Raw genomic sequence first — 24,459 nt, forward strand, 5'->3', positions numbered from 1 at the left:
TGACACGGAGGAAATGGAGGCTGAAAGGTCCCATTGATAACCAAAGAGGCCTCTGCTGAATATGTCACTTCTTAACTTCCAAAAAATAATGAAGCAGGGGAAAAATTGAGAAGCCAACACATAGGATTCCTTAGTCTGCTTCTAGCAATCATACTAGTACTCTGCTCTGTGAGACAATCCTTCGTTCCCTGCATTGCTCGAAGATTACTGTGTTTTAATAATATTAGCACATTTACTACATGGCCTATATGTCACACTTTTGATTATTTATGGGCAATATCCATATCCATTGGCCTTTTATTATCAGCATAATAAATGATAGTTTAGCCTGAGGCGGAGAAAATTTCATGGGAAAATATGTCATTGGTAGTTAATTCTCCTCACCCGGGCTTAAAAGGCTATGCCCTTGCTGTGAGCGAGTATTGACCTGGCACGGTTAAATATTCCACAGAGATGCTGTGCAGCTGCTCAATCATGACTCATTTGTAATGAAATATAAGTTATCTGAAGGCGTTTTATTGTTATTCTGGAGATGAAGGAACACGTTCAGCTGTTTCCACTTTGCTGTGGATTCCCTTGAAGACAATCTGCATAAACTCATTGTCCTCATTGTCCCTTATGCCTATTTTTTTATGAAGACAATGATAAAATATGCTATGAATGATGCAAATATTTTGATTATGCCTATGCACATGATTTTTAATTTTCAACCAATTAAGATAGTCAGGCACTGTACAATTAATCAAGTAATGTTTCCAGGCACCGTTCATATTTGTCGTCTTCCACAATGTGCTTCCATCATCTATTTCTACAAAATTGAATAAAACTTAAGATAGCTATATATTTAGGATACCTATAAATACCTCCATAAGGCAATAATTCTTATACCGACCATTATAATGCATTATGAAGGTATCTATAATGCATTTATATGACTGCTTTAAGTTTCGGCTGTTAGTTAACCATCTTCTTTACAAATATTTTCTGAAATAACAAGCTAGATTCATTGCATTTTGGCAAATTCATGAGGGAATCATGCACATGCTTGGAGGCAAAGATGTACAGTGTGTAAAAATAATGAATAATAATAATAACAATAATAATAATAAATATAAATGCTGCTAGATCGCAGTGTGGAAGAAAGTCTTCTTTTTGACATTTAAATACATGAAAATGAGGTTGTTGGTGATTAAGAGACATGCTCATATGCATTATGATCCCTGTTAGTAGGTCCATCAAGCCTGCATCTTACAAACATTCTGTGAAAATGGTCCTTAAGGCCCAAGAGGTGTTAGAGTAGGCTCATGGCTGTAGAGGCTGATAAATGCTGATGACTTGCCCAGGATCATTTCCAAGAGCTTGAGAAATAATGTTGTGGTTGCTGGCACTTTGGAGCCCGTCTGTGAATGTTTTTTTTCTGTCAGGCACGTTTTTGGCTACCTATGGTTGTCTTGCAAAGACGATGAGTAATGTCCCCCCACGTGAACAAGGTGAATTTGACAGTACCTCCACCTCATTTTTTACGAGAAGAGCAACGAAACATGGGGTTTTAAATGCAGGATATCTGACCTCAGTTTGAGGCTTTAGGCTTTCAGACTCCGTCAACAATAAATGTGTTTTGCGTTTTTTTGGAATTACCTGTAATGTAAGCCCTGTGTACTGAGGTTCATGTTTTACTACTCTTGTATGTCTGTGCTGAGATGCTGCCTTGGTATCACCAGTTTGTGATGTGAATTTGGGACATTATAATGAAGGCGAATCCATCACCGTAACCACTTAATCCCAGTCAGGGTCGCGGGGTTGGGGGGGGGGCGGGGGGACCGGAGCCCATCCTGGGAACAATGGGGGCAGGCAGGAACCAACCCTGGACAGTCACCAACACACCGCAGGGCGCACACAAACACACACACACTATTACAGGGCCAATTTAAAGTCGCCAATCAACCTTTTGGACTGTGGGAGGAAACTGGAGCAGAAACCCACGCAAACAGTGTGCAAACTCCACACAGAAAGGACCCAGGACCGAACCCAGGACCTTCTTCCTGTGAGGCAGCAGCAGCACTAACCACTGCACCACCTTGTTGCTCTTAAGGCACATTATTTTTTGCTTTTATCCGGGGAATTTTTTTTGTTTTTATGGTAACACAGAAGTTGACCAAGCCATTTTTTAATTTAGCTGCTGCTTTTGTCCAAAGTACTGTATAATCCAGGCAGAGGGTACATCACAAGCAGATTGCTGTCGAGATGTCACCTTGAGTACAAGTGCTGCTCGGTTGAGTTTCCAGTGAGTGACCAGTAACGAGCGGAAGTTGCAGCAAGAGCCATACAAAACATCGTTAGAAACTCACATGGGAAAAGCTAGCCAAAAACAAAACACAGTCAGGAGTCAGGACTGTACAAAATACAAGAAAAGAGTATGTAGTGTAGCCAACCGAGATGATGACAATGGAATAGTTGAAGAAGAGAGAGAACAGGTCTGTGGTAGGATGAGTTTGTTGAGGTGTTCTGGAAGAGGTGGCTCTTGAGAATTTTCTTGAAGATCATGAGGTGTTCTTCTGAACAGATACAGGTAGGTATCTCATTCCACTGCTGAGGAACCACACAGGAGAAACGTTTAGCATTTTTCTCGTGGTGGAGGGATCACATGGTGATGGTCGCTTGCTGACTGTAGAGAGTGAGATGGGATGTAAGTCCTAATGAGCAACAAAATATAGGTAGGTGCCATTCCATTAACAGCTCTTAATGCAAGCAACGAGGACTTGAACTAGAACCAAGGAAAGGAGATTTGGATGGTGTAACGTGAGAGCATTTCAGCTGATTGAATACTGTGCATTCTGCTGCATTGAATACCAGAAATGCTGTTGCATTGAATACCAGACCTGCTTCTGAATCATCTGTAGTGGATTTGCAGCACATGCTAGTAATCCAGTCAATAAAGAGTTACAGTAGTCTAGCTGTGGGATGACAAGTACCCGGAGAAGCAGTTGAACTACACACACTGATAAAAAATGGTTTGATCTCCTTGATGTTATACAAAGTAAATCTAAAAGATCCACAGATAGATGCGATGTAATCCGAGATGGGTAGCTGATCGACTCACATTACACCTATGTTCCTAGCAAACCCCTGACGGAGACAATGTTAATGATTCAAGCTGACAAGTGATGTCAAGATGAAAGTTAATGCTGGAAGGGAATACAAGAAGCTCTGTCTTTGAGTGGTTCAGCTGGATGTAGCAATCTAGGCTACGACGTCTGCCAGGAAAACCGAAATCCGAGACTGTAGTATCCTTTGGAAGGAAGGTCAGGTGCAGTAGTGGTAGGAGAAGCCATGTGACTGACTGACAGTGTATTGAGCGAGGAGGAGGAGTCTAAGAACTGAGCCTTGAGGCACACCAGTTGTTTCCTGATTTGAATCAGTAACCTGTTGGGCCTTAGATGATGGAGTGGATCTGGTGGTTCGTTTTGTCAAAGGCTGCAGATGGGTCTAGGTTGAGAACAGAGGACTGAGATTCAGATTGCAAGGTGTCGACTAATCGGGGGGCACTGTGGAGTGTCCCGCTTAGGGGCCAGACAGATGAGGATCCAGAAGGTGATTCTGTTATTGCAGACAACCTGCTCCCCCAAAACAGGCAATCATGTGTCTGCAACTGAATACATACTGCATGCAGACATAGTCAAAAGCTTCAGTGGTGTATAGGGGAGCTTCTTTGAACATATAACTCATCTACCCTTGCAACAGCTCTGGAGGCAAAAGCAGTTCATATGCACGACTAGTGAGATATATACATAATGAAATGGCCACTGAATTCAGACCCTCAACAGAGATGTACATTTTTTAATGAGCACTTGATTCTGGTTACCTGGATTTGTTTAATGCTTTAGTACAGAAAGTACACAGCATTTGCTTCTTCTCCAGTAAGTCTCCATCAGCTTTTTGGGTAACCTTTGAAATGATCCTTTGTCTGTCATATGGAGAGTTTGGAATAATGCGATCATCTGTCCATCTTACTGAACTTTCGTTTGAGGCCGCTGGATACCCAGGTTCTGTACTATTTTGAACCTGGCAACCCACTGTCAAGGTCCCCCCCCCCCTCCCCGCTCTCCTGGGAAAGCAGCAGCTGAAGCAAATGAGGGGTGAAGCCTTTGGACGAGGGAAACTGCTGGAGTGTCAAATTGCTGGATGACTGAAATGAGACGATCCCTCAGAACTGAGTCATTTTTTATTTGTGTCTTCTTTCATCGCATCTTATTTCAACCGACTTTGATTACCCAAGCATGATGTACAGGCAGCCCCTGGGTTAAGAACCTCTGACTTACAGACAACTTGTACTTACCAATGGACTGCCATAAAGTGTATTATATTAAACATTTGTGTTAAATACAGGTACTACTTTGTGACGCTCGTGAAAACATTGCATGGCTTCAGCAGTTTGTCAGCTTGAGGTACAGGACAGTACCATATGTAGTTACTTTTATTAACGTGTAATTATTATTGTTATGTACTGTATTATTATTTTTTCTGACTTAACTACAAATTCGACTTAAAGACAGACTTAGGGAATGGATCTTGTTCGTAATGTAAGGGAATGTAATGATTTTTGGTGATATCTGCTGTTGAGTAGAATTGTCTATCTTCATGATAGTTACATGCTCTGATTTGTGTTTTTACATATATTTTGTTTTGGTTCCATTGTACCATGTCATTGACTGGCTGCTCAAGCTTTTAGCATCATGTCCTTCAACAAGGTGCCGGAAGGGATGCCTTTCTGGGTGGGTATGGCTGCAGAGGGCTGTTGCTGAGGTGGCAGACCTTGTAATTACATGATACTATGTTTGAGAAGTCTTTCTGGAATGTGTGATTCCTTCTCCGTCCTTGTGTGGAACTTAACTGTTATATTTACACTGATGTGGTTAAGCATCTTAAGCAGGAAAGGGGTGAGTCAGACTTACACATTTCCTGGTTTTTGGTGACACTAACAGCCATACACATCCTGTTTCTCTATAGTATATTTAATTAGTCTGGCCCTACTGTCTTCAAGGTTTAGTTGTTGTTTTTTGGAGAAAAAAAAACATTTCACTGTCTTAGCTGAAATGTGGAAAAGTAAGAGCAAATTTCACTTTCCCAGCTATCTGTAATGGGATATACACGCAGTAGTGTGCATTCCCAGTATGGTACAAGATTAAAATATATTTATAGTAACTAACATTACTTGCATGCATCATTGCACATATTATTTATTTTAGACTCTCAGCTTAGCTTCTCTTTTTGACATGGTGCGTTGAAAGTGCTGTTCTGAACCTTTTTTTTTTTTTTTTTTTTTTTTTTGAAGAGCATTCGGTTGTTTGCGCTGGGGATAAAGAGCTGCTCTGTGACTGTCACGGCATTTGTGCCAGTGGAGGGTCTGGGGAAGGTCACCCACGTTTCGGACACAGCCCTGGCCTTGTCTCTCTGCACAATCGCACGCTTCACCGAAAAGCCCGCCCAAAAACAGAGAAATGTCTCGCTGCTCCCACAACCTTGGCTAGCTAGATTAAGAAACGCGCTATATTTAGGAAAAAAAAATGCGTATCAGAATTCACTGTTTTTCCATGGCATTAAGCTGGTGTCCTACAGAAAACCTTCAGAACAGGAAACACTTTTGTCTTATTAATAAGTAAGAAGTTGAGGGAACTGAAAAGTTTGGTCTGTGAATTCTAGTGAAGTCATTGAGTGCACTGCAGCCTGCAGGGAGTTTGTGGGTGCGTGCGCGCACGTGAGTGTGTGTGTCTGTGTGTGTGTGTGTCTGTGTGTGTGTCTGTCTACCCACCACTTCCCCTCCTCCCTCTGATTCTCACTGCCGCAACGCTCTGGACTTTGATGTGTTAATATATTTCCAGTGACTGACACTGGATAAATAAGCCTTTCCATACTGTGTTTGCGTTTGTGTAATCTTCTGTGTTATCCAGAGATGTATGGGTCCTAAAAAGGTTTCCTTCTTGGCCGGCTCCTTTTTTCTAATGTTTTTAGTGCAGAATTTGGAGCAAAGGACTTCAACTCTAGGTGTACGCTCCTCATTTTTAAAGCTGCAGCAAAATACTTAATGATGACCCAGTAGGTGGCAGCGTAACCTCCCACCTCCAAGGTTGAGGGTTCGAATCTTACCTCTGCTTGTGACTGGTTTCTTCTCACAGTCCAAAGACATGTGGTTAGGGGAACTGGGTCTCTAAATTGCCCAGTTTTAGTGTGCGTGTGCCCTGTGATGGACCAGCATCCTGGCCAGTGCATCCCCTGCCTAGTGCCTTATGTTTACTGGGATTGACTCCAGGCCCTCTGTGTCCCTGGATAAGCAGTTATGGATGGATACAAGATAAAAATGGGCTCCAAAATATCAGACTGTACAGGCTAAATTCACAGGGTAAAGATCAAGGTGAATTATATATAACGACAGACAGTTGCTGAATAGACATTCACAGGTGTCACAGAGACATTGCGCGTCTCCTCGTACGTGAAATAAACCCCCATCGTGATTTATTCAGAGGTTGGTTACAGGCTAACCAACGTCCACTATTTGCACATGAACATGCTTCTGTAAACTGTGATAGTTCTGAATCTGCATGTAATCTCTAATCAGCTTCATGCCTCGTTGAATATGTAATGCCAGGATCCCAGCTGGCACTGTTACACAAGACTGTTAATGGCAGTCATTTGTGCAAGCGTGGTATTTTTCTGATATAATAGCAGTTTTCTTCCATCCATCCATCCAACCATCCAACCTCTTTTGAAATGCTTGTTCAGGTCACAGTGTCGTCTTCACAGATATCACGATTTCCCTTACAAATGGCTTACAGACATTTTACCCAAGGACGTCTCCCTGCTTGCCGATTTGCCGGTTTTTCATGTATTGCTTTGGTACAGTATATCTTCTTATTGTCCCACCCAACTGCACCTCCTGTGTGCCTGAGTGCTCTGGTAAGACTCTAATGTTGTACAATAAACAGCATTCAGTTTACAGTGGCTTTCAATGATGTTTTTCTTGACTCAGATGCAACCTGCATTTATTATATATCTATTAGCCCCTTTGCTCCTCTCTCCAGACCTGACGCTTCTGCTCTAAGATAGATACATTGCCTCCGATGTAAAATAGAACCACCTGTTTTGTTCCAGTGCCTCAGGGATGACTTCACTGGTTGTTGCAGTGACACAAATGAGCATTTGCTTTCCCACGAAACATCGCAGGGCTGGGTCCTGGGAAATTGTCATGCTGATTTAAGAAAGTCTTATGGTTATTACATTTTTTTTTTTTTGTCTGTCGAGCACTATATGTAATACAGTGTCAATAATATAAAATTGTGCTGCACTGATGTACAGTAGCCTAAATATGTATGTATTCTGTCTCATTTTTGGAAGAAATATAGATATTTCAGACAGTTGTAAAATGAAATTGCTTTGTGCCTGCAGACTCAGGATTTTTCACAATCTTTGCAACTTCACAGTTCAGGCCATGTTTTCCAAGTTACTCATTTTGGTTTTCATTGATATGAAAGTAAAGACCACCAACCCTGGTAATCCGTGCACTGGGATCAGCGTGGGGGGTGAGGGGGGAGGGGGGGGGGGGCATCTGGCCCGCTTGGGAGAGTCTGCTTGGTAACTCACCATGGTGGCCTGAGGATTAAGGAGGAATTCGCTTGTCTTTCAGGAGCCGCAAGCCCCGTTCTCTGGCTGCTACTTTGAAGGTGCAGTCTCTCCCTGTAGGGTTGGAGGTGCTGAGATCTGCCCTGGACCGCGGTGGTTGACAAATAGACACGGGCGCGATGCCACACCTGTTGCTGAGTTGCTGCTTAGCAACCTGGACCTGGGCCAGGAAATTCATGAGACACTTCGTGCGACTGTAGCATTACATCCGAATTTTGTCATTTGTACACATTGGAGAGTAACGTTTGACTCAATTTACCTCTCAGTAGGTTGACTGTTGGTTTTGTATGTCATTGATGGTGCCTTATTATAGGAAATTCAAATACCAATTATACTTGGTAAAGCTTTATATTAACTGTGCCTTCATAATGCATTCATTACGCATTCATAGAACATTCATAACAGCTTTAATATACATTAGCAAACATGATAATCATTCTCATTATATAGTAATAACAAACATTCTCTGGCGTTTGGGTCATGACATACTGTTAGTTCTAGCTGATATCAGTAAGAATCATCTGCATAATTTGATCTTTTTGTATGAAGAACCTAAGGGACACTGAGGATTACAAAATGGAAGCGGTTTGGAGGATCTTCTCTTTTATGTAAATATGCTAATGTAAGAATAACAAGCTCAGCACACTGACAGACAGAACATAACTAGGAATATATTTCAGATTTTTAAGCCCATACAGAAAATCCTGATGATTTGCGTAAATTTGTGTATAGATATCAGAATCACATTGGTTGTTGAGGAGAGCATTTGATGAGCGAATTTCCAAAACTCCATTCAAGTCCATTTTTTTTGTTGTGTTTTAGATGAGACCACCAATGGGCTTCCTGATTGAATATTATAGTTTTGGGAACCAAAACTTGCTCAGTCTTCACGTAATCCAGCTCTTGTTAAATTTCCAAAACTCCACAGAAATCCTCTGTTTTGGAAATGTGCTCCTCATTTACGGAAAAGTGTAGCTTTTCAAACCACAATCGGTTTCCCGTCATTAATTGTTTGTTCTTTCTGGGTAAGCAGTATGATGCTGTCAAAACACGCAAACAACTTGCCCTGAACAGCATATGTGTACATGAAGATCTTACTACCAACCCGGTATCAAGGGAATCTCTTAGGCAAAATCATTTTCACTGGTAAACAATACTACTATAAATATTGATACTAAGATTTCCTATTTTGCGAGCTTTCTACTCTGCATTACGTTATGTAATAGCTATTGGGAAATTGAAGTGCTTCTGGGGTTAATCTTCATCTTTCTACAGAAGCTGTTTTATAAGACATTTTTCTTCGAATTGTGTGTCTGATCCCAACTTTTGTTGATGCGGGAAGTATGTCTCAGATAGCATCCACTCTTTGCACATGATTTCTTGGGCATAATGTTAATCTCCCCTCTTTTTACAGTATGAGGTGTGAATACACGCCTGTTATTAGTTTAACGAAACGCCAATGCAGCACACGCTGAGTCAGGCTCATGGGCTGTTTGGTGCAGACAAGTCGGGTGTGATGACTGACGGTTTCCGACGGAGGCCGGGTACTTCCTGCCCCCGGGGTGTAACCGGGACACTGGGGCCGTGTAACTGTGATGCATTGGGCCGTCACCGAATGTGAGATGGGGGGGGGGCTCGGTAGTGATGTATTAACGCTTCCTGCGTTCGCTGTACCTCTCTCCCCTGGGGCTCCTACCACAATAGCTGCAGTGTGACTGGAATGGTCACATGACATTTAACAGGAAGTGAGGTATATTGTACATGACAGCCTCTAAAGGGTTTGACTTTTCTCCAGGAAGCAGGGCATTTTAAAAGAGGTTTCTTGTCAGACATGGATGTATATTTAAAATATTAAATTCATTAAAAATATTACATTTTTTCAATGGGTAAATGAATTCACATAGATTCATTAATTGGTCATTGAAAGAGCCAAGTTGCTCTCACCTACAGAGAGCAAGTTGTGCGGAGGCGTTAGGAATTTCCCCACAGGGATCAATAAAGTATCAATTAAATTATAAAGTTATATCTCTTTAACTCTTTTTTTTTATTAAGCAATAAACAATTCTTAAGCCATCCATGGGTATACCTTTCCTAAATAACAACGTAACCATGTCAGTGTACTTCTGTAAGTACTAGTCAAAGAGATATAATGGAAAAAATAATGATTTTTACAAAAGTCAAATGTTACTCTGTTCTCCCTCTACTTGTTGGGAAATAATACAATAATATTCTCCAGAATTCTGCAACATAATTTGAGTTTTTCTATTTATCTGACTTCAGTCCTAGAGAAGTTGGCGAAATGTAAATAAGTGAAGTGCCCAGTTACATGATACTGTAGGTTTATTGTGGGTTATTTATAAATAGGGGTTCCCAGCTTTCTGAGTACTGGTCTTGGACTGGGACAGGGGTTGGGAACCCCTAATTTATGGGGTATGTCTCGACTTTTTCTCGTCACTCTCCTTGCCGATTGACTTTGAGGTGTTAGTCATGGTGTAAAGTCTTAAGTGTGTTTGCCCTCAAAGCCACACGTTGTTTTGCTTTAGGCAGATACAAAGCTAAGGTGATTCAGGCCACCAGGAACAGTTATAGGTCATTATATTAATTGGTGGAAAACCTACAGTCAGTTTTGTAGATCACTGGGGGATTGCTGTTCCCGAACCCTCGGTAGAAGGTCGTTCTCCTGCATAGCATTAGCCGCTGAGTCTGTGGGAGGTGAGGGCCGGTCTCATTTTCGATGGGGGGGGGGGGGGGAGCGAAGCTTTGCGTGTATCCTCCTGGGAAGTGCGACAGCCACCTGTTCTCTTGCCGTGCTGGGCTCCCCCCCTCCTGCGATGCTCCACCTGTTCCTGGGAGAGCCGCTCCAGGGTCCCCCCCCCCCCCCCCCCGGGAGAGCAAAGCGTGGTCCGAAATGAGCACGCCATCTGCCAGGAGTCTGTCTGCGGTGCTGAGGGAAGACAGCCGGCCCGAGCGAAGCCATTACCGTCCCTTAAAGACCAAAACTCACGTGGTTTCGGACAGTCGCTCTCACCAAAGGCAGGAACCAATCGCTCTACACTGACAAGAAACGCAATATGGAACTTTATAAATTGCAGTTTCAGTTTACAAGATGCGCATTTATCTTTTCTTTATCCATATCCTGAAGAGGAAGTACAGAAAAGAATTACTTTCATTTACTGGATGACTTTTTCTCAGATTAAACCCCTGGCTTTCTAATAACGTTAGCATAACAAAAAGGAATATATTTATTCAGATAGACAAGAGAAGCATTAGCTTTTAAAATCTAATTTCCATCATTATTTAACGTTTATTTTTATTTTAGAATGGCAGACATCTTCAAGTTTGAAAGACAGTGCTGGTCGCACAGATTGCGTTTTCTCTTACAATCGACATTAATGATGAAAGAAGATGGAGACACAAGAGAAATGTGTTTTTGAACGTAAAGTTCCCCCTTGTGTAGTTCAGCATCTGAAGGATCCTAAGTGCAGCACCGGGTGAAAGATTTGGCCGCTCTTAGTAGCCAGTGGAATAAAAGTGTTTTGTTAGCATGTTGACCATAAGTGCAGTCTTTGCAGAGCATTTCCTCCTTACCCACGCTAAGCACAAGCTAGTGCGGCCTTTAGGGGAAGCCGTTCCAATTAAAGCCGTACGGTCTCCCTGAAAGCCAAAACCACGCATGGACGGCAGCTTTTAGTTTTAGCAACGACAGCAGAACGACAGCAGAATGTGGGGAACCCAGCAAAACTAGAGGTGCCCACAAGAAAGCCAATGGGAAGAGGTCGAGCGTGGAGCCGACGCACTCGCACGCTGACCCAGACAAAACGGGCCTCACTCTCTTGCTCCCAGCAGCCTGGTGCTATTTGTTCACCTGGTTCCTTTGCTGAAGTCTGGCGCGCCCGGCCAGATGTGTGGGCCGCGGCTGCTGCCCTCAGCGATTCTGCGTTTGCACAACACATCTGGAGCGAAGAAACATTTTAGGTTCTAGGGTCAGGCCGCGTTTGCTTTCCTTTGCTCACACATCAGGCGGCCTCGCTGTGCCGTTGCATGTCGACGGAGAGTAAAAAGCCTCTATGCTGTTAATTACACACATCGATATTAACTTACAAGTTATCATTTTATGGGAGTAGAATCAAAATAACCTCAAATACTTTGATGTGATGCTTCTTTTAAGAGGAGCTGGTTTTTGACACTTGTAATCATTTCTAAAGAAGACAATTTCAGTAACTTCTGTGTATCAAAACACAACCCGTGTAGTAGTAGTTGTAGTAGTAAAGATCACCTAAAGGTTATCCACGTTATTTCTTAGAATTATTCCTGGATTTATAGTTATTCACTGAAGAAGGAAAAAAAAACTTTTTGGTCTTCAATCTCTAAGACTCTGTGTTTGGATTCAGCAGAGACTGTGATCTGTTTCACATGGCCTTGATCTCTGTTTGTGTCTGTTGCAGATGCAGATTCTGGACAAGTTTCCCGTCGAAGCTGGGCAGAAAGACCCAAAAAAGCGCATCATCCCATTTCTACCCGGTAAGCAGCTTGTCAGAGCATAACGGGCCGGGGATGAAGAAGCAAATTCTCTGCCGGCCGGAAATTCTCTGGTATTGCAGGATAACGTACTATCACATACACAACATTATCCAAATAATGGGTCTAAATAGCTCTAAATGCTAAAAGCTTAAACTGTGGCTAGTATGCAAGTATCTGTTTATTCCCTGCTGCCTGCTTGCCCAGTAACTATACTCTTTAATACTGTTTAGTAACATACTTAAGCTACATTAGTTAGTATCCAAGTAGACCGCTAGAGTAAGTAAGGTGGAGGCCTTACGTATTAGCGGAAATGACTAAGAAGTGTTGATGGCAGTGTCTTCCATTCTGGGTTTTCTGTGTGCTCTTTGGTGTCCCGCTTCCTGCTGAAGTTGCAGTTTAGGCAGGTCAGCATGTCCATTGTGGTTCGCCGCAGGAACCAGAGAAAGCACTTTATTAATAGGTTCATTTAGCGGACTGCGGATGGCTTATAGTGACTCCTGCCTCCCCCAGCTTTGCCCCCCCCCCCCCCCCCAGGGCTGCGGACGCTGCTGCCTGCGCGATAGAGAATCCTGCTCTGCTCAGCGTTGTATATTTTGACAGGAGGAAGATTCTCAGTATCTTCAAGGGCCTCATGCGCCGCTTCCGTGTGAGAGCAAACGTCTGCTGCATATCGAGTACTCCCTGAGCTCTGCGTACCTCTATCTGTGACCTTAGGCTGTACGGAAAGGGTTGCCATATTAATAGGTTCGACCGAGATTATGTTGTGCTCTATGGCCTTCGCATCTTTCAGTGTGTCAGTGAAGTACAGAGACATACATTCCCTCAGTGGGTTAAAAAAAAGTCTGAAAAATGATTACACATCTTCCAGCTGCTTATCCTGCCTTGGCTCACAGCGGGCTTGGAACCTCTCCCAGACAGCATTGGGCGCAAGGCTGGGGTACACTTGGGGCAGGATGCCATTCCATAGCAGGGCACATACTGGCGATTTAGAAACGGCAGTTTGCCTAACTGTCTAACTTGGACTGTGGCTGGAAACCAGAGTCCCCAGACGAAAGCCAATCGACCCATTGGTGGGATTCTAACCCCAATGGCATGCAGTAACAGCACTACCCACTGAGGCACTGTGCCTCCCGACCAATCGTGTTTAGGGTTATTTATTTGCCAGATGCATTTCTACCAGTGGACAAGCAGGTTGGTAAAAATAATAAATGTATTAAGTATGGTAATCAACACAAGCACAAGGTCAGCAAATACAAGCAGTATTGGGCAGGTTACTTTTGAAATGTAATAGGTCACAGATTACTGGTTACCCCAATAACAATGGAATAAGTGATGTAACTATTTTGATTACTTCATCAAAGTAATGTAAGCTGAAAATCCCAACAGCTTTACCAAAAGAAGACATTTCTGCACAGTGCAAAGATGCAAAGTAACAAAATAATTATTTTCTACATATCAGCTATTTACTGAAAAGAATATATTCAGATGTAACCCCTTTGTAATCACCAATATTATGATTGACTGTAATTTAATTAAATTTTTTTTTCTCAGTAACTGTAATGGATTGCAATTACATTTATTTTGTAATTTCATTACATAATGCCCTTACAGGTTATTCCCCAAAACTGAGTATAGGCAGTCTTGTATGACTGCTACAGAGTAGCTGTGCTATTAGCCTTGTCAATTTAATGCAGCATCCATCAGCGAAGATGGAGCCATGTCTCGTGAGAGAAGAGAATTAAATGTCACAATCTATTGTAATTTAATTCACTTCTGACCGAGGCTGATACATTTCATCCAGCTTCCATCAATAGGCCTGAAAATCTGCTGTGTTGCAGTCGTGTTGTTTTTTTTGAAGTCCGGTTTAATCTCCTCCAGAGCTGCACAGCGGCTGTCCTTTCCCCCTGTACTCTTGATATTTTCCTGGGGCGAGGAAAAATAAAATAAAGCCGAGAACTGCAGTCAGAACGTGTTAAAATACCATCTTAAAATGTGTAACTTATTAGCTGTTTTTAAGTCTCCTGAGGGATCTGTTTGGTAACGTGATGAAATTGAGTTTCCCTTTAAACACGGAGCAAGTCTTTTAGTTGAATGCCAACACTGTGTGATTAATATTTTTCACACCTATTTTCCCAAGACAAACAAATGTGAAACATACAATGACATGCATTCTTTGTATCTGTGTACCATGGCTTAGCAACTTTCTGACAAAGATGTGATTTATTCCTCTAACGTTTGTACAAGCATGATCGCATTCACATTATTGCTACTGTTTTTTTTTTTTGTTTTGTTTTGTTTTTCAGTAACTGAATCTGGAGCTGTATTTACAGATGCAGATTCCACAGAGTCTAATCGTGATCCTTGGTCTCAAGGATGTTTTTTATATATATATATATTTTTTTTTTTATTATCAAACTGTGGTCACCTTGGTGGGCCCGACACTATCTGCTGTGTACACTGTGATGTTTACATTCGGAGCACAGAGATGATGCAAGGCAATGTGCCTGGTCGTCACGCGACCTTCCTGCAAACATTCCGGAAGATGTCACAGTGTATCCATGCAGGGCTTGGCCTGACTAATTCATCATGTCAGGTCGTTCTAGTGATTTTGAGGTTGAAGAAAATTTGCACAGATGTTTTTTCATAGGCAGCACTGGATAAAGTCATACACTTTGTGCGTTGTCAAATATGCTTATTTTTGCTTTATGCTATTTGACAAACCATTGCATTTTCCACATACCTTGCCTTTACAGCTCTCTGTATCTTGCGTCTTGTTGTTATTCTCTGTTTGCTTAAGACCTAATTATTTGTCTATTGTTATGGCATCTCCAGCTGTAGCATGCTGTGCCAACACAAATTTCCACCAATGTTGGCAGTGTGCCAGTAAAGATTCTGATTCTGATTGTTGAATAAAAGATCTGAGTAGGGTTTTAAAAGTCTATATAAAATATCTCATATCTGCATATTTGCAAAATATCTTTGATCTCTTATGGAGATTTTGTTAAATGGTGCTATTGTACTGTAAATGCTTGACTTGTGCTTTTCAATGTACTTTTCAGCCTACCATACTGGCAGCTGAAATCCAGTTCACATGTTTTCTGACACCTAGTGGTGACTATGTGCATCACACATTTTATAGTCATTTGGTAACAAAGGACAAAAGCTGTTTGGGCTTAATTAAATCATATATGGTAGATGTGTCAGTGATCCCTGACATTTATTATAATTTTTTTTATCATCTTAAAATGCAACATTTTTATTCTACATTGATAAATTTTTTTTACCGTCTTTGCTGATTGCAAAAAAAATACAAAAATATATACATTTTTTAAAAATTGTATTTGTGTTGTCTTTTTGTCTGACTCTTGCAGGTAAAATCCTGTTCCGTCGGAGTCATGTGCGAGACGTGGCCATTAGAAGGTTGCGTTTCATCGATGACTACTGCAGGGTAAGGAGTCTGCTCTGCTCTTCACACCAGAACGGGGCGCAGGTAGCGATAGGATAAATCCTCAGTGAATGGGATTACCTCATTCTGTCAATCACTGTCTGCTTTGCTCATATGGCTAGATAAATGCAATAAATTACCCAGCAGCCAGTGGGTCAAGTCGCACTGTGACTGACAGCGCACTCTACACTGGGATTCAAAGTCCTGTTCCTACCTAGACGTCAGAGGAACTTTTACTTGCTTGAGAATCGAATGCGATTTTCCTGGGGGTTCAATTGCACCCCCTACTGGTCAGATGAAAATGCTATAAAACATATTCAATAGTTCAAAAAATTAAATTGTATTGTAAAGTTATATTTCAAAATATGACTTATGTTAGTTATATGAATGTGTAATAATAGTTTATTTTAAATATATTAACTTTTTTTTTTTATTTATTTATCTGGATTGGGCTTTCACCTGGCTCCCTGGGAGCACAGTGTCGCCTATGTTGAGAATCCAGTTTAAACATGCAGTCATTTCTGACTTTCATTCCCTGCACCTGAACCGTTATAACCGTTAATCATAATGATTAAGGAGCAGCCATGGTCCAGGCGTGTAATCCGGGGAGTCTGCAATCCAGACATGTGCAGCTTCTTAGAACAAGGCCTGGCAAGCAAAACCCAATTAATTCGTCCATTTGTTCATGTACCGTTTCGCTGTTTCCTGACTGATGTAGCAAGAAATCAGCAAAAAGAGCCATGATGAGTAGATTCATCTGGAAACGGGGCCTAGTCTGGCACAGCTGCAGAGGAAACACGTCACTCGCATGGCTCCTTCTGTTGGCAGTATTCTGGGAGAGAGAGAGAGGCACGGTATTGAACCTGTGATGTCAATATGCATGTGGCGACACCCTTGTCGTTCAGTCTTTTAACCGTCGGCTGCTTTTCCGTGTCAGCTTTAGCCACAGGCAAGTGGCTTGTGAAAGAGTTGTCGCTCCAGAGTTCTTGCTTAATGTCGGTAGACACGTCCCGTGGCAGAGGTGCGTGGCCTTCGGCGATATCTCCGCTCGCCGGTATCGTCAGGAAACACGGACTCCGGCGGCTTCTGTAACTTCCTTTGGAGAAGTAAAATGGGATCAGAAAACAACTGCAGCACAGGCATTCAGAACAATACATTGCAGTACTTGGATATGGCTGTAAACATACTCAATGCAGGGAGTAAAGCATAACCGCCGGACTGTATTTATTTATAGCTGACCTGAATTGACTGAGACGTGCGTAGTGTATAGGTGTGTCCACATAGTTCGACGAGTAGAGTATTGTGTTAACAAGGTTGTGGGTTCAAGTCCCAGAGAGCATACATTTAAATAGGTAGTAACCTGTCGCTTTGGATAAACACGTCGGATAAACGGATACGTTCTTTAACGTCTGAATATAGAGAAATCATTTATATTCCTGATATAGTCAAAGAGAATCGTGACTTCTGTAACAACACAAGGCCACACAAGTGATGCAAGGAGTGCGAGTCTTCCTTTGACGAGGCAAACTGCGAATCTTAGCGGCCACCATCTGTTTTCCTCTGGTTAATTCCGACTCCCTGGTCCGGTTTCCTCCCCCCCACCCCCTCAAAGCGCGTCCCCCCTCTTCCTTTGGATGCGGCGCCAAGGCTTCGCATGTCGCCCCAGCTGGCGGATGTAAACAAACCCTGGAAAAGCGCAATGAGCCAGATGCTGAAGTAACTCTGCAAGACGGTGGCATGCTATAGAAGGGGGGGGGGGGGGGGGGGGTTGTGGTAGCTAGGGATGTGTGTTGAATATATAAACACGATAAACTGAACAGACTTCAAGATAAGTCTGGAAAAGCAACCATCACTAAGAATGTAATTATTCAGTTAATGACACAATTTCTTTGATCAATTCAGAACATTCACTTGATTTATTTGTAAAACATGAGGATCTTTTGAGCTGTTTTCTATATAAAATGTGACTACCGTATTAGCTATTTTTTTCTCGATTCTCGGTTGCTTGTGATTTACTAAATCAAAGTCGTATTTTCCGTAAGGCCTTCCTCGGGAAATGTGGTGGGAATATGATGATGGTGATGTAAGCGTTGCTCTTTGGCTGAACGGTATTATGTACAATGGATAATTAATGAGGTCTCGAGAGAAAATTCACTACAGGGTTTCTTTGGCTCAAGCATACTTTTGTTTGTTTTTTTTATATAGAATGCATCGCCAAGATAATGAACCTCGTGACCCTTCCTCTGTGCTATCCAGCAAACAGATATATTTTTGTTTTGCAGTGAGGGTCGGTAATGACTTCATACAGTTTTTCACTGTGGGACAAGTTGACCTTATTTCCCCCACTGTCACCCCTCCCCCCCCACCCCCTTCTTTCTTAGGCCCTTGTGCGATTGCCTCCGCAGATCTCCCAGAGCGAGGATGTGCTGCGATTCTTTGAGACCAAGGAGGAGGACCTCAACCCCCCCAAAGAGTGAGTGTCGCCGTTGGTTTGCACATTTCAGATCTTGGTTACTCTGACTCATCAGAGATAATGAAGCTGAAATGTATATCATCCGTACATCTGAGTCGCCTGACAGTGATATTACCACAGGTGAAGTAGGAGTGACACTTGTTGAGGCTGAACATTGTGGTGAAATTTTGAGTATCTTGCACCAAGTGATACTTAATCCGGGGCTGTAAATTGTCTATTTTTCTGCTGAGGTCCCACAAAGTGTCCCAGAAAGGCTGAGAGGTTTGTTTACAACGGGGACTTTGAACTAAGGAAGCAAGGGTTTCACTCTGATTCAATCAGCAGAAGCCCTCACAGATATTATTAACTTTGGCTCTAAATGCGGGATTTTCACGAATGTGTCCTCAAGTGAACACTTTAGCTCCACAATGAACACTGCTGTCTTATCTTATTCTCTATGTAATATATATAGTATGACTGGTTGTGTTGGTCTTTTCTTGTTCACAGTCTAGTGGATGAGAATTTCATCATTATGTGTAAATACTATATATATGATTCAAACTTTCACCTTGAGGGGCAGCACAGTGGTGCAGTGATTAAGCACTGTCGCCTCACACCTCTGTGTGGAGTTTGCATGATCTTCCCGTGTCGTCGTGGGGTTTCCTGAATAGGATAAGCGGTTTCAGAAAATGGATGGATGGATGGAAATTTTCACACTGAATGCAAGTAAAGAAGAAACCCAACAATATAAGGAATGAAAAACATAGAAACCTGGAAAAATATTGAGATCTGCACCCTGGGTGGCTTTGCCACTATGCACGGTTCATTTTGGATGAGCAAACAAACTTCACACCCCACCCTAATTCTTCAGGCACTGGTACATGACAATTAGGAGTGTTACTCACAGTTAGTCTTACAAATGGTAAAAGTAGTAGTATTGGACTTGTGTGCACTTCAGTTAAAAACTGACCTAGATAGGCAGAGAGTCTTTTTGTTGGTACACCCCGGATTTTAATTTTCTTACGGGAAGATGAGAAGCTGGTCCTTCTGCTCTTTTACTAGACATATTCAAAGCTGCCTGTCGCCACCGGAGATGTGTCCCACATGTGAAGGTGTATCGTTTTACAGGGATGCTCCTGGTAATCCCCGGAAAATCGAGTCGATCAGCAGAGGTCACTGTAGCGCACACGGTAGAGGAGTCAGACTCTGTTTGCCGGTAAATCCAGTCACGCTCAGACTAGAGGCTCAGCGTTGGCAGTCAGAGGCTTTGAAGTACACAGGCCTTTCTCCATGGTCTGTGGCAGTGGTGTATCTTACCTCTGGGGCTGCGAGGAATCGTCTAGTATCTGCTGTTCCAGAGATTGTGGTTCAGCTGGGTTCACTGTAAGAATAAGAGCAAGGGTTCAGACAATGCAATAAAAAGCAAGAAAAAGTGGAATCACCTCACAGCCGTCTTGTCCCCGTAGTTGTTATCCGTTGCTTTGCAAAGCATTGTTGTGTAAATGACAGAAATCTCAGAGGATCTGTTCCTGTACAGTAACGAATTGCTAATGTAAAATGCAACTGATTGAAAAGTAAGGCCTTTGGCTATCGAAGCTGATCATAATTAGCATAACAACACACAAAAAAAAGGGCCAGAAGATTCTACAACAACAGAATCATATTTAATTAACCCAAAGAAAGTTGTGTGACTCCTCTGGGAGATGTATAATGTCGTTGCTATTCTTGTCACCAAGTTTTTTTGTTTTCTTTTTGTGAACTGTGACCTTTCTCAGACTGCATGCTTCCTTTGAGAATTAGAGAGTATAACATATTTCCCTCCACCTTGGTAGAGAGGCTCAAGGAGCTGCATGCTGTCCGGAATGTGAAACATTTGTATAAAAACAGGAGAAGCAACATGCTACTTGAGATTCCTAAGATACTCCAACTGTCCACTAGGAGGTGGTATAGTCATATGAAAATCATGCTGGTGTCTGTCGTATATTAATAATGTGCTGATTTTTTTTTTTGGTTGCAAATTATATAAATAAATGAAAATAGTAAACTCTTATTGCTAAATAGATATAGTATATGATTAATTTGTATCTCCTTTATAGAACCCCTCTTTTTATGAATAATACTGCATAATTTCATATTTTTTGTTTGAATACATGTTGGAAAATGACAATACTATATGCCACCATGACAATTATGAAATATTTTATAAAGTTGAATATATGAAAAAAATAGAATTTTAAACAATCATTAAAATAATATTTTACCTGTATACAGCTGTGTATGTTCACGCTAAGCACCCTGTTCAAGGGTACAACAGCAGAACCCATTCTAGGATTTCTGATTTGGATCAGGTTTGTTTTATGCCTGTAATCACTAGGTTATTAGTGACCTCAATTTATTGAAAAGTTTTTACTGGTTTGTGTGCATGAAAGATGTATATGCAGCCTACCCTCTGTATCTGCGGGTTCCGCATCTGTGGATTTGACCAATCGCGGATTGAAAATATTCCGGAAGAAAAAATTATCCAGAAAGTTCCAAAAAGCAAAGGTTGACTTTGTGCCATGCCGTGCCGAGCCCTACTCTGAATATAGTGATGTGCGGGCATACCTTGCTGTAACCTGCGTCCATACTGAGCATGTGCGGGCTTACCCTGCTGTAACCTGCGTCCATACTGAGCATGTGCGGGCATAGTCTGCTGTAACCTGCGTCCATACTGAGCATGTGCGGGCTTACCCTGCTGTAACCTGCGTCCATACTGAGCATGTGCGGGCTTACCCTGCTGTAACCTGCGTCCATACTGAGCATGTGCGGGCTTACCCTGCTGTAATCTGCGTCCATACTGAGCATGTGCGGGCTTACCCTGCTGTAACCTGCGTCCATACTGAACATCCATGGATTTTGGCATCTAGAGGCATCCTGGAGTCAATCCCCCCCCCCCCCCCCCCGGATACCGAGAGACGGCTGTCCCTGAAGAAAAATGACTTTGCGGCCCAGAAGTGTACTGTTTCGTTTTGGCTTTGCGCTGGGAAGACTCTAAGCAATGCAGTTAATTTCCAGAACTCAGGGTTGTCACACTTTTTCTCAAGGTCCCTGACATGGATATGCCTGCTGATTGGAGAAGGTTAGAGTTTCCAGGGACTTCAGGCCTAAGATTGATCTCCAGTCAGGGAGGGGGTGTAATCGATACAGGACAAATCGGGCAAACACATCCGTGGAAATTGTCGCCGAAGAAGAGGCCGCAAAACCATCCGATGGGTTTACCTTGTAACTTCGATGTGTGTTTATCGATTCTTTGAAATTGAATATATAGCATTCGATACATGTACAAGGCAGCTTTGAATTAGGGTACATGTGTTTCAGAAGTTTACTAGAATCGATTCCACAGAGAGACATATACAAAGGAATCTTTTTTTTTTTGTTAGACTTCGGTTTGGCTTTTGATTTTAGCTGTTGGTTACATTTAGCCTGCTGAACAAAGGCATGCGCACATAGTCCATGATGAATTTGTTTTTTTGAAAACAGTTTTTTTCAGTCAAATACAAAACAGTTACTTGTGGTTCCGAAAGCATGTGAAACACTTTCCTTTTGTGCCTTGTTTTTAGCAAGGAAGTAATTTGTTGATATTAAATTTCAAAACGGCCAAGGAAAATCCTGGTTCGGCCTAGGGACATCAAAACCGAATGTGGAAAAAGGCGAAGCGTGCCCTGGCTCCCCCCCACCGGGGCACTTTCACGGCAGGGCGACGGCGTGGTACCGAAGTTTGGCTCCGGCCCCCGTTCCGGAATCTGTCCACTTCATCAGTTTCGGCGCAGGGAGCTTGCGGGAGACCTCCTTAGCATAGACAAAGACGGCCTTTCAGGCCCCGAAATAACCACCACTATTCCAGATGCGACCTTATGCTTCCGAAGGCACGGATTAACATTCAGGAGCCGGAAGATATTCATCTCAAGCATGTTACATTTGAACGGTTTTTTACATTTCGTGTCAATGGCCTTTTATATGCTGATAATCTTCTAAAAATAAATATCTAATTATCCACTGGTATATTGCAGTATTTATAATGGTATTTTAGATAATGAATTCTACATTTTTTAAATTTAATAAAGGTGAGTTGGGAAAAAAATCTCGCCACAAACATGCAAAATACTGATTTTAAATTAGAATTTTCTTTTTGTTTTAACCAAATAATAATGAACAGAACTTTATGAAACCAAATGATCTTTGTCGAGGTGACTATAAATATTAAAATGTGACTTTTTAAAATCCTATCTTGTGATCTGAATCATGAGTCTTTCAACAGACACTTTCACAAATCAAGATTTGAATTATCATTAAACGTCCAACAGGATCAAAGGCTTTCCCATCTGAACAAGTCAATATGTTTCAAATTTTATAATGGAAATATAGTGAATTATAAGAGATGTTGCCAGTTCCTGTTTCCTGTTTATTTTTTTCACGCTGCCTGTAATTGTTCATTCCCTCCCTACATCAATAGAAAATAAAGTCTCAACCAAAACGCAGTGAAGAACCCATGACCGTTTCAGTAGTGGTTTGCGGCTTTCTGATCTGACGTGGGGGTGAGCATGTTGGGAGGTGTTTGAAGTCCACTCCTTTGCTGCCAGAGGGTGTACATTGGAAACAGTGCCACAACGGAAAACTATAAAAACTGACGTAAAAAAAAATTGTAAAGCTGTATCTTGTTCAGTGAGTAACGAAGGGCAGATCACAGTACTCATGCAGTATGTCTTTCTAGATTTATGTTGTGGATTTTGCTTTTATCTATCTAAACACATAAACAAGGCTGAAGCTGAAAAATAAGTAAGTCTCTATACATCTTGTCAATATGTGAGCACTTTTGAGGAACATCTGAAATGAAATTGTGCCGTATATGCACTAGTACTGGTGCATTGGAATTCTTTATTTTCGGTACACCCTATCTTCTCTCCTTTGAGACCTTCGCACACTTGAATTCAGTTGAGGGTGAAGCTTTGGGTCGGAGCATAGGGTTGGCTATTTATCTGGCACCAATGGAGCATTTTGGGGGGGTTAATGGCCTTGCTGGAGGGGTCAACGGATATGTGACTTTTCTGCCGAGGATGGGATTCAAACCAGCAACCTTCCGGTCGCAGGTCTAATCCACATCATCTGCCCATCTATCTATATATCTTCCATATACAGAACATATATCAGTGGATTGACTGTTTCAGCCTTATAAAATGTTCTCTGGCACGTATGAGAGGCAGGTCTTGTGCACAACTGAATACAGACAAGATCTGAACCCCCCTGGACTAAATGAGGAATCATTTACCACTGTTAAGATCCACACAGTTTCGTTGATGGCTTTCCTACGATGTTCCTCCTCCCACCTCGCCCTCAGCGTGATGGAAAAGGTTGTATCTGACATGCTGTATCAGAAACCAACGCTATCATGACACCAGAGAGACACCTTGTCTAATTTATAGCGAGCCAGTGTTTGTGGCCGTACTACAAAGGCTATCTTGTTGTGTGTCCCCATTCAGAGAAGCCGCTATCTCTGACTTGTTGGCCACAACGCCCAAGGGACATCCGCCGTGGAAAGGGGGAATCCCCGGGCTTCAGCTGGCCCGGCTGACACGCGATATTCGGGTGACGGCACTGTGAATGGAATTCGGCAAGAAGTTAAGGGGGGGGAAGGGCCACACAGAATCCCACTGAACCTCGGCCAGATCAAAGGACGCCATCCTTGTAAAAATAGAAGTGCGCATCCCACGGAGGGTGGCAGGGTGGGCGTGTGCATCATGCTTCCTCAAGTCGGTTGGGATATTTCAGGTGTCACATGACTATAATGCTCAGGTGGGAAATGCCAGTGACTGTCATTTGGTCTGCTGCCTCTGGTTCCTTTTACGAAAACGAACCTGAATTTTCTTAAAAGCAACAGTCCATTATCAGCTCCCAGAAGGTCCCAGTGTAATTTCTGCTTGTAGTGTTTACAATTCCTGGTTAACTACTAGGGCACCTCATATATGCTTTTCTAAATTAGGCTGTCTATCTATCTCTGTTGGGTGGTATAAGCCTGCTTATTTCAGAAGAGCAGTGTTAGTTTATTTAACCCCTCCTGTCCATTTTCTGTAATCGCTTGTTCTATTCAGGGTCACAGGGGACCCAGAGCCTATGGGTGTCAGGCAGGGAATTTTCTAGGATGGGGGGTGCCAACCCATCACAGGGCAAACTCACATGTAATTTGGTAACTCCCATTAACCTCAGCATATGTGTGAGAAAACCAGAAGGAAATCCCATAATGACATGGGGAGAACATGCAAACTCCACACACAAACTCGAACCCTGGTCATAGAGGTGTGAGGTAACAGTGCTAACCCCCATACCACCCCAG

At 42.4% G+C, this 24,459-nt stretch overlaps 1 protein-coding gene across 5 annotated transcripts in view; it reads left to right on the forward strand.

The window, feature by feature from the left end:
• The window catches only part of sh3pxd2aa (SH3 and PX domains 2Aa), an 85,315-nt gene that overhangs the window by 9,589 nt on the left and 51,267 nt on the right, over positions 1 to 24,459 (forward strand). For all 5 annotated transcript variants that reach the window (XM_072703876.1, XM_072703878.1, XM_072703877.1 and 2 more), the window contains 3 exons: positions 12,120 to 12,195; positions 15,567 to 15,643; positions 18,022 to 18,113. In XM_072703876.1, coding sequence (XP_072559977.1) covers positions 12,120 to 12,195; positions 15,567 to 15,643; positions 18,022 to 18,113 — 245 coding nt within the window. The remainder of the gene's footprint in view (positions 1 to 12,119; positions 12,196 to 15,566; positions 15,644 to 18,021; positions 18,114 to 24,459) is intronic.

Source organism: Paramormyrops kingsleyae, chromosome 20, assembly GCF_048594095.1.
Source record: "Paramormyrops kingsleyae isolate MSU_618 chromosome 20, PKINGS_0.4, whole genome shotgun sequence".
Lineage (NCBI taxonomy): Eukaryota > Metazoa > Chordata > Actinopteri > Osteoglossiformes > Mormyridae > Paramormyrops > Paramormyrops kingsleyae.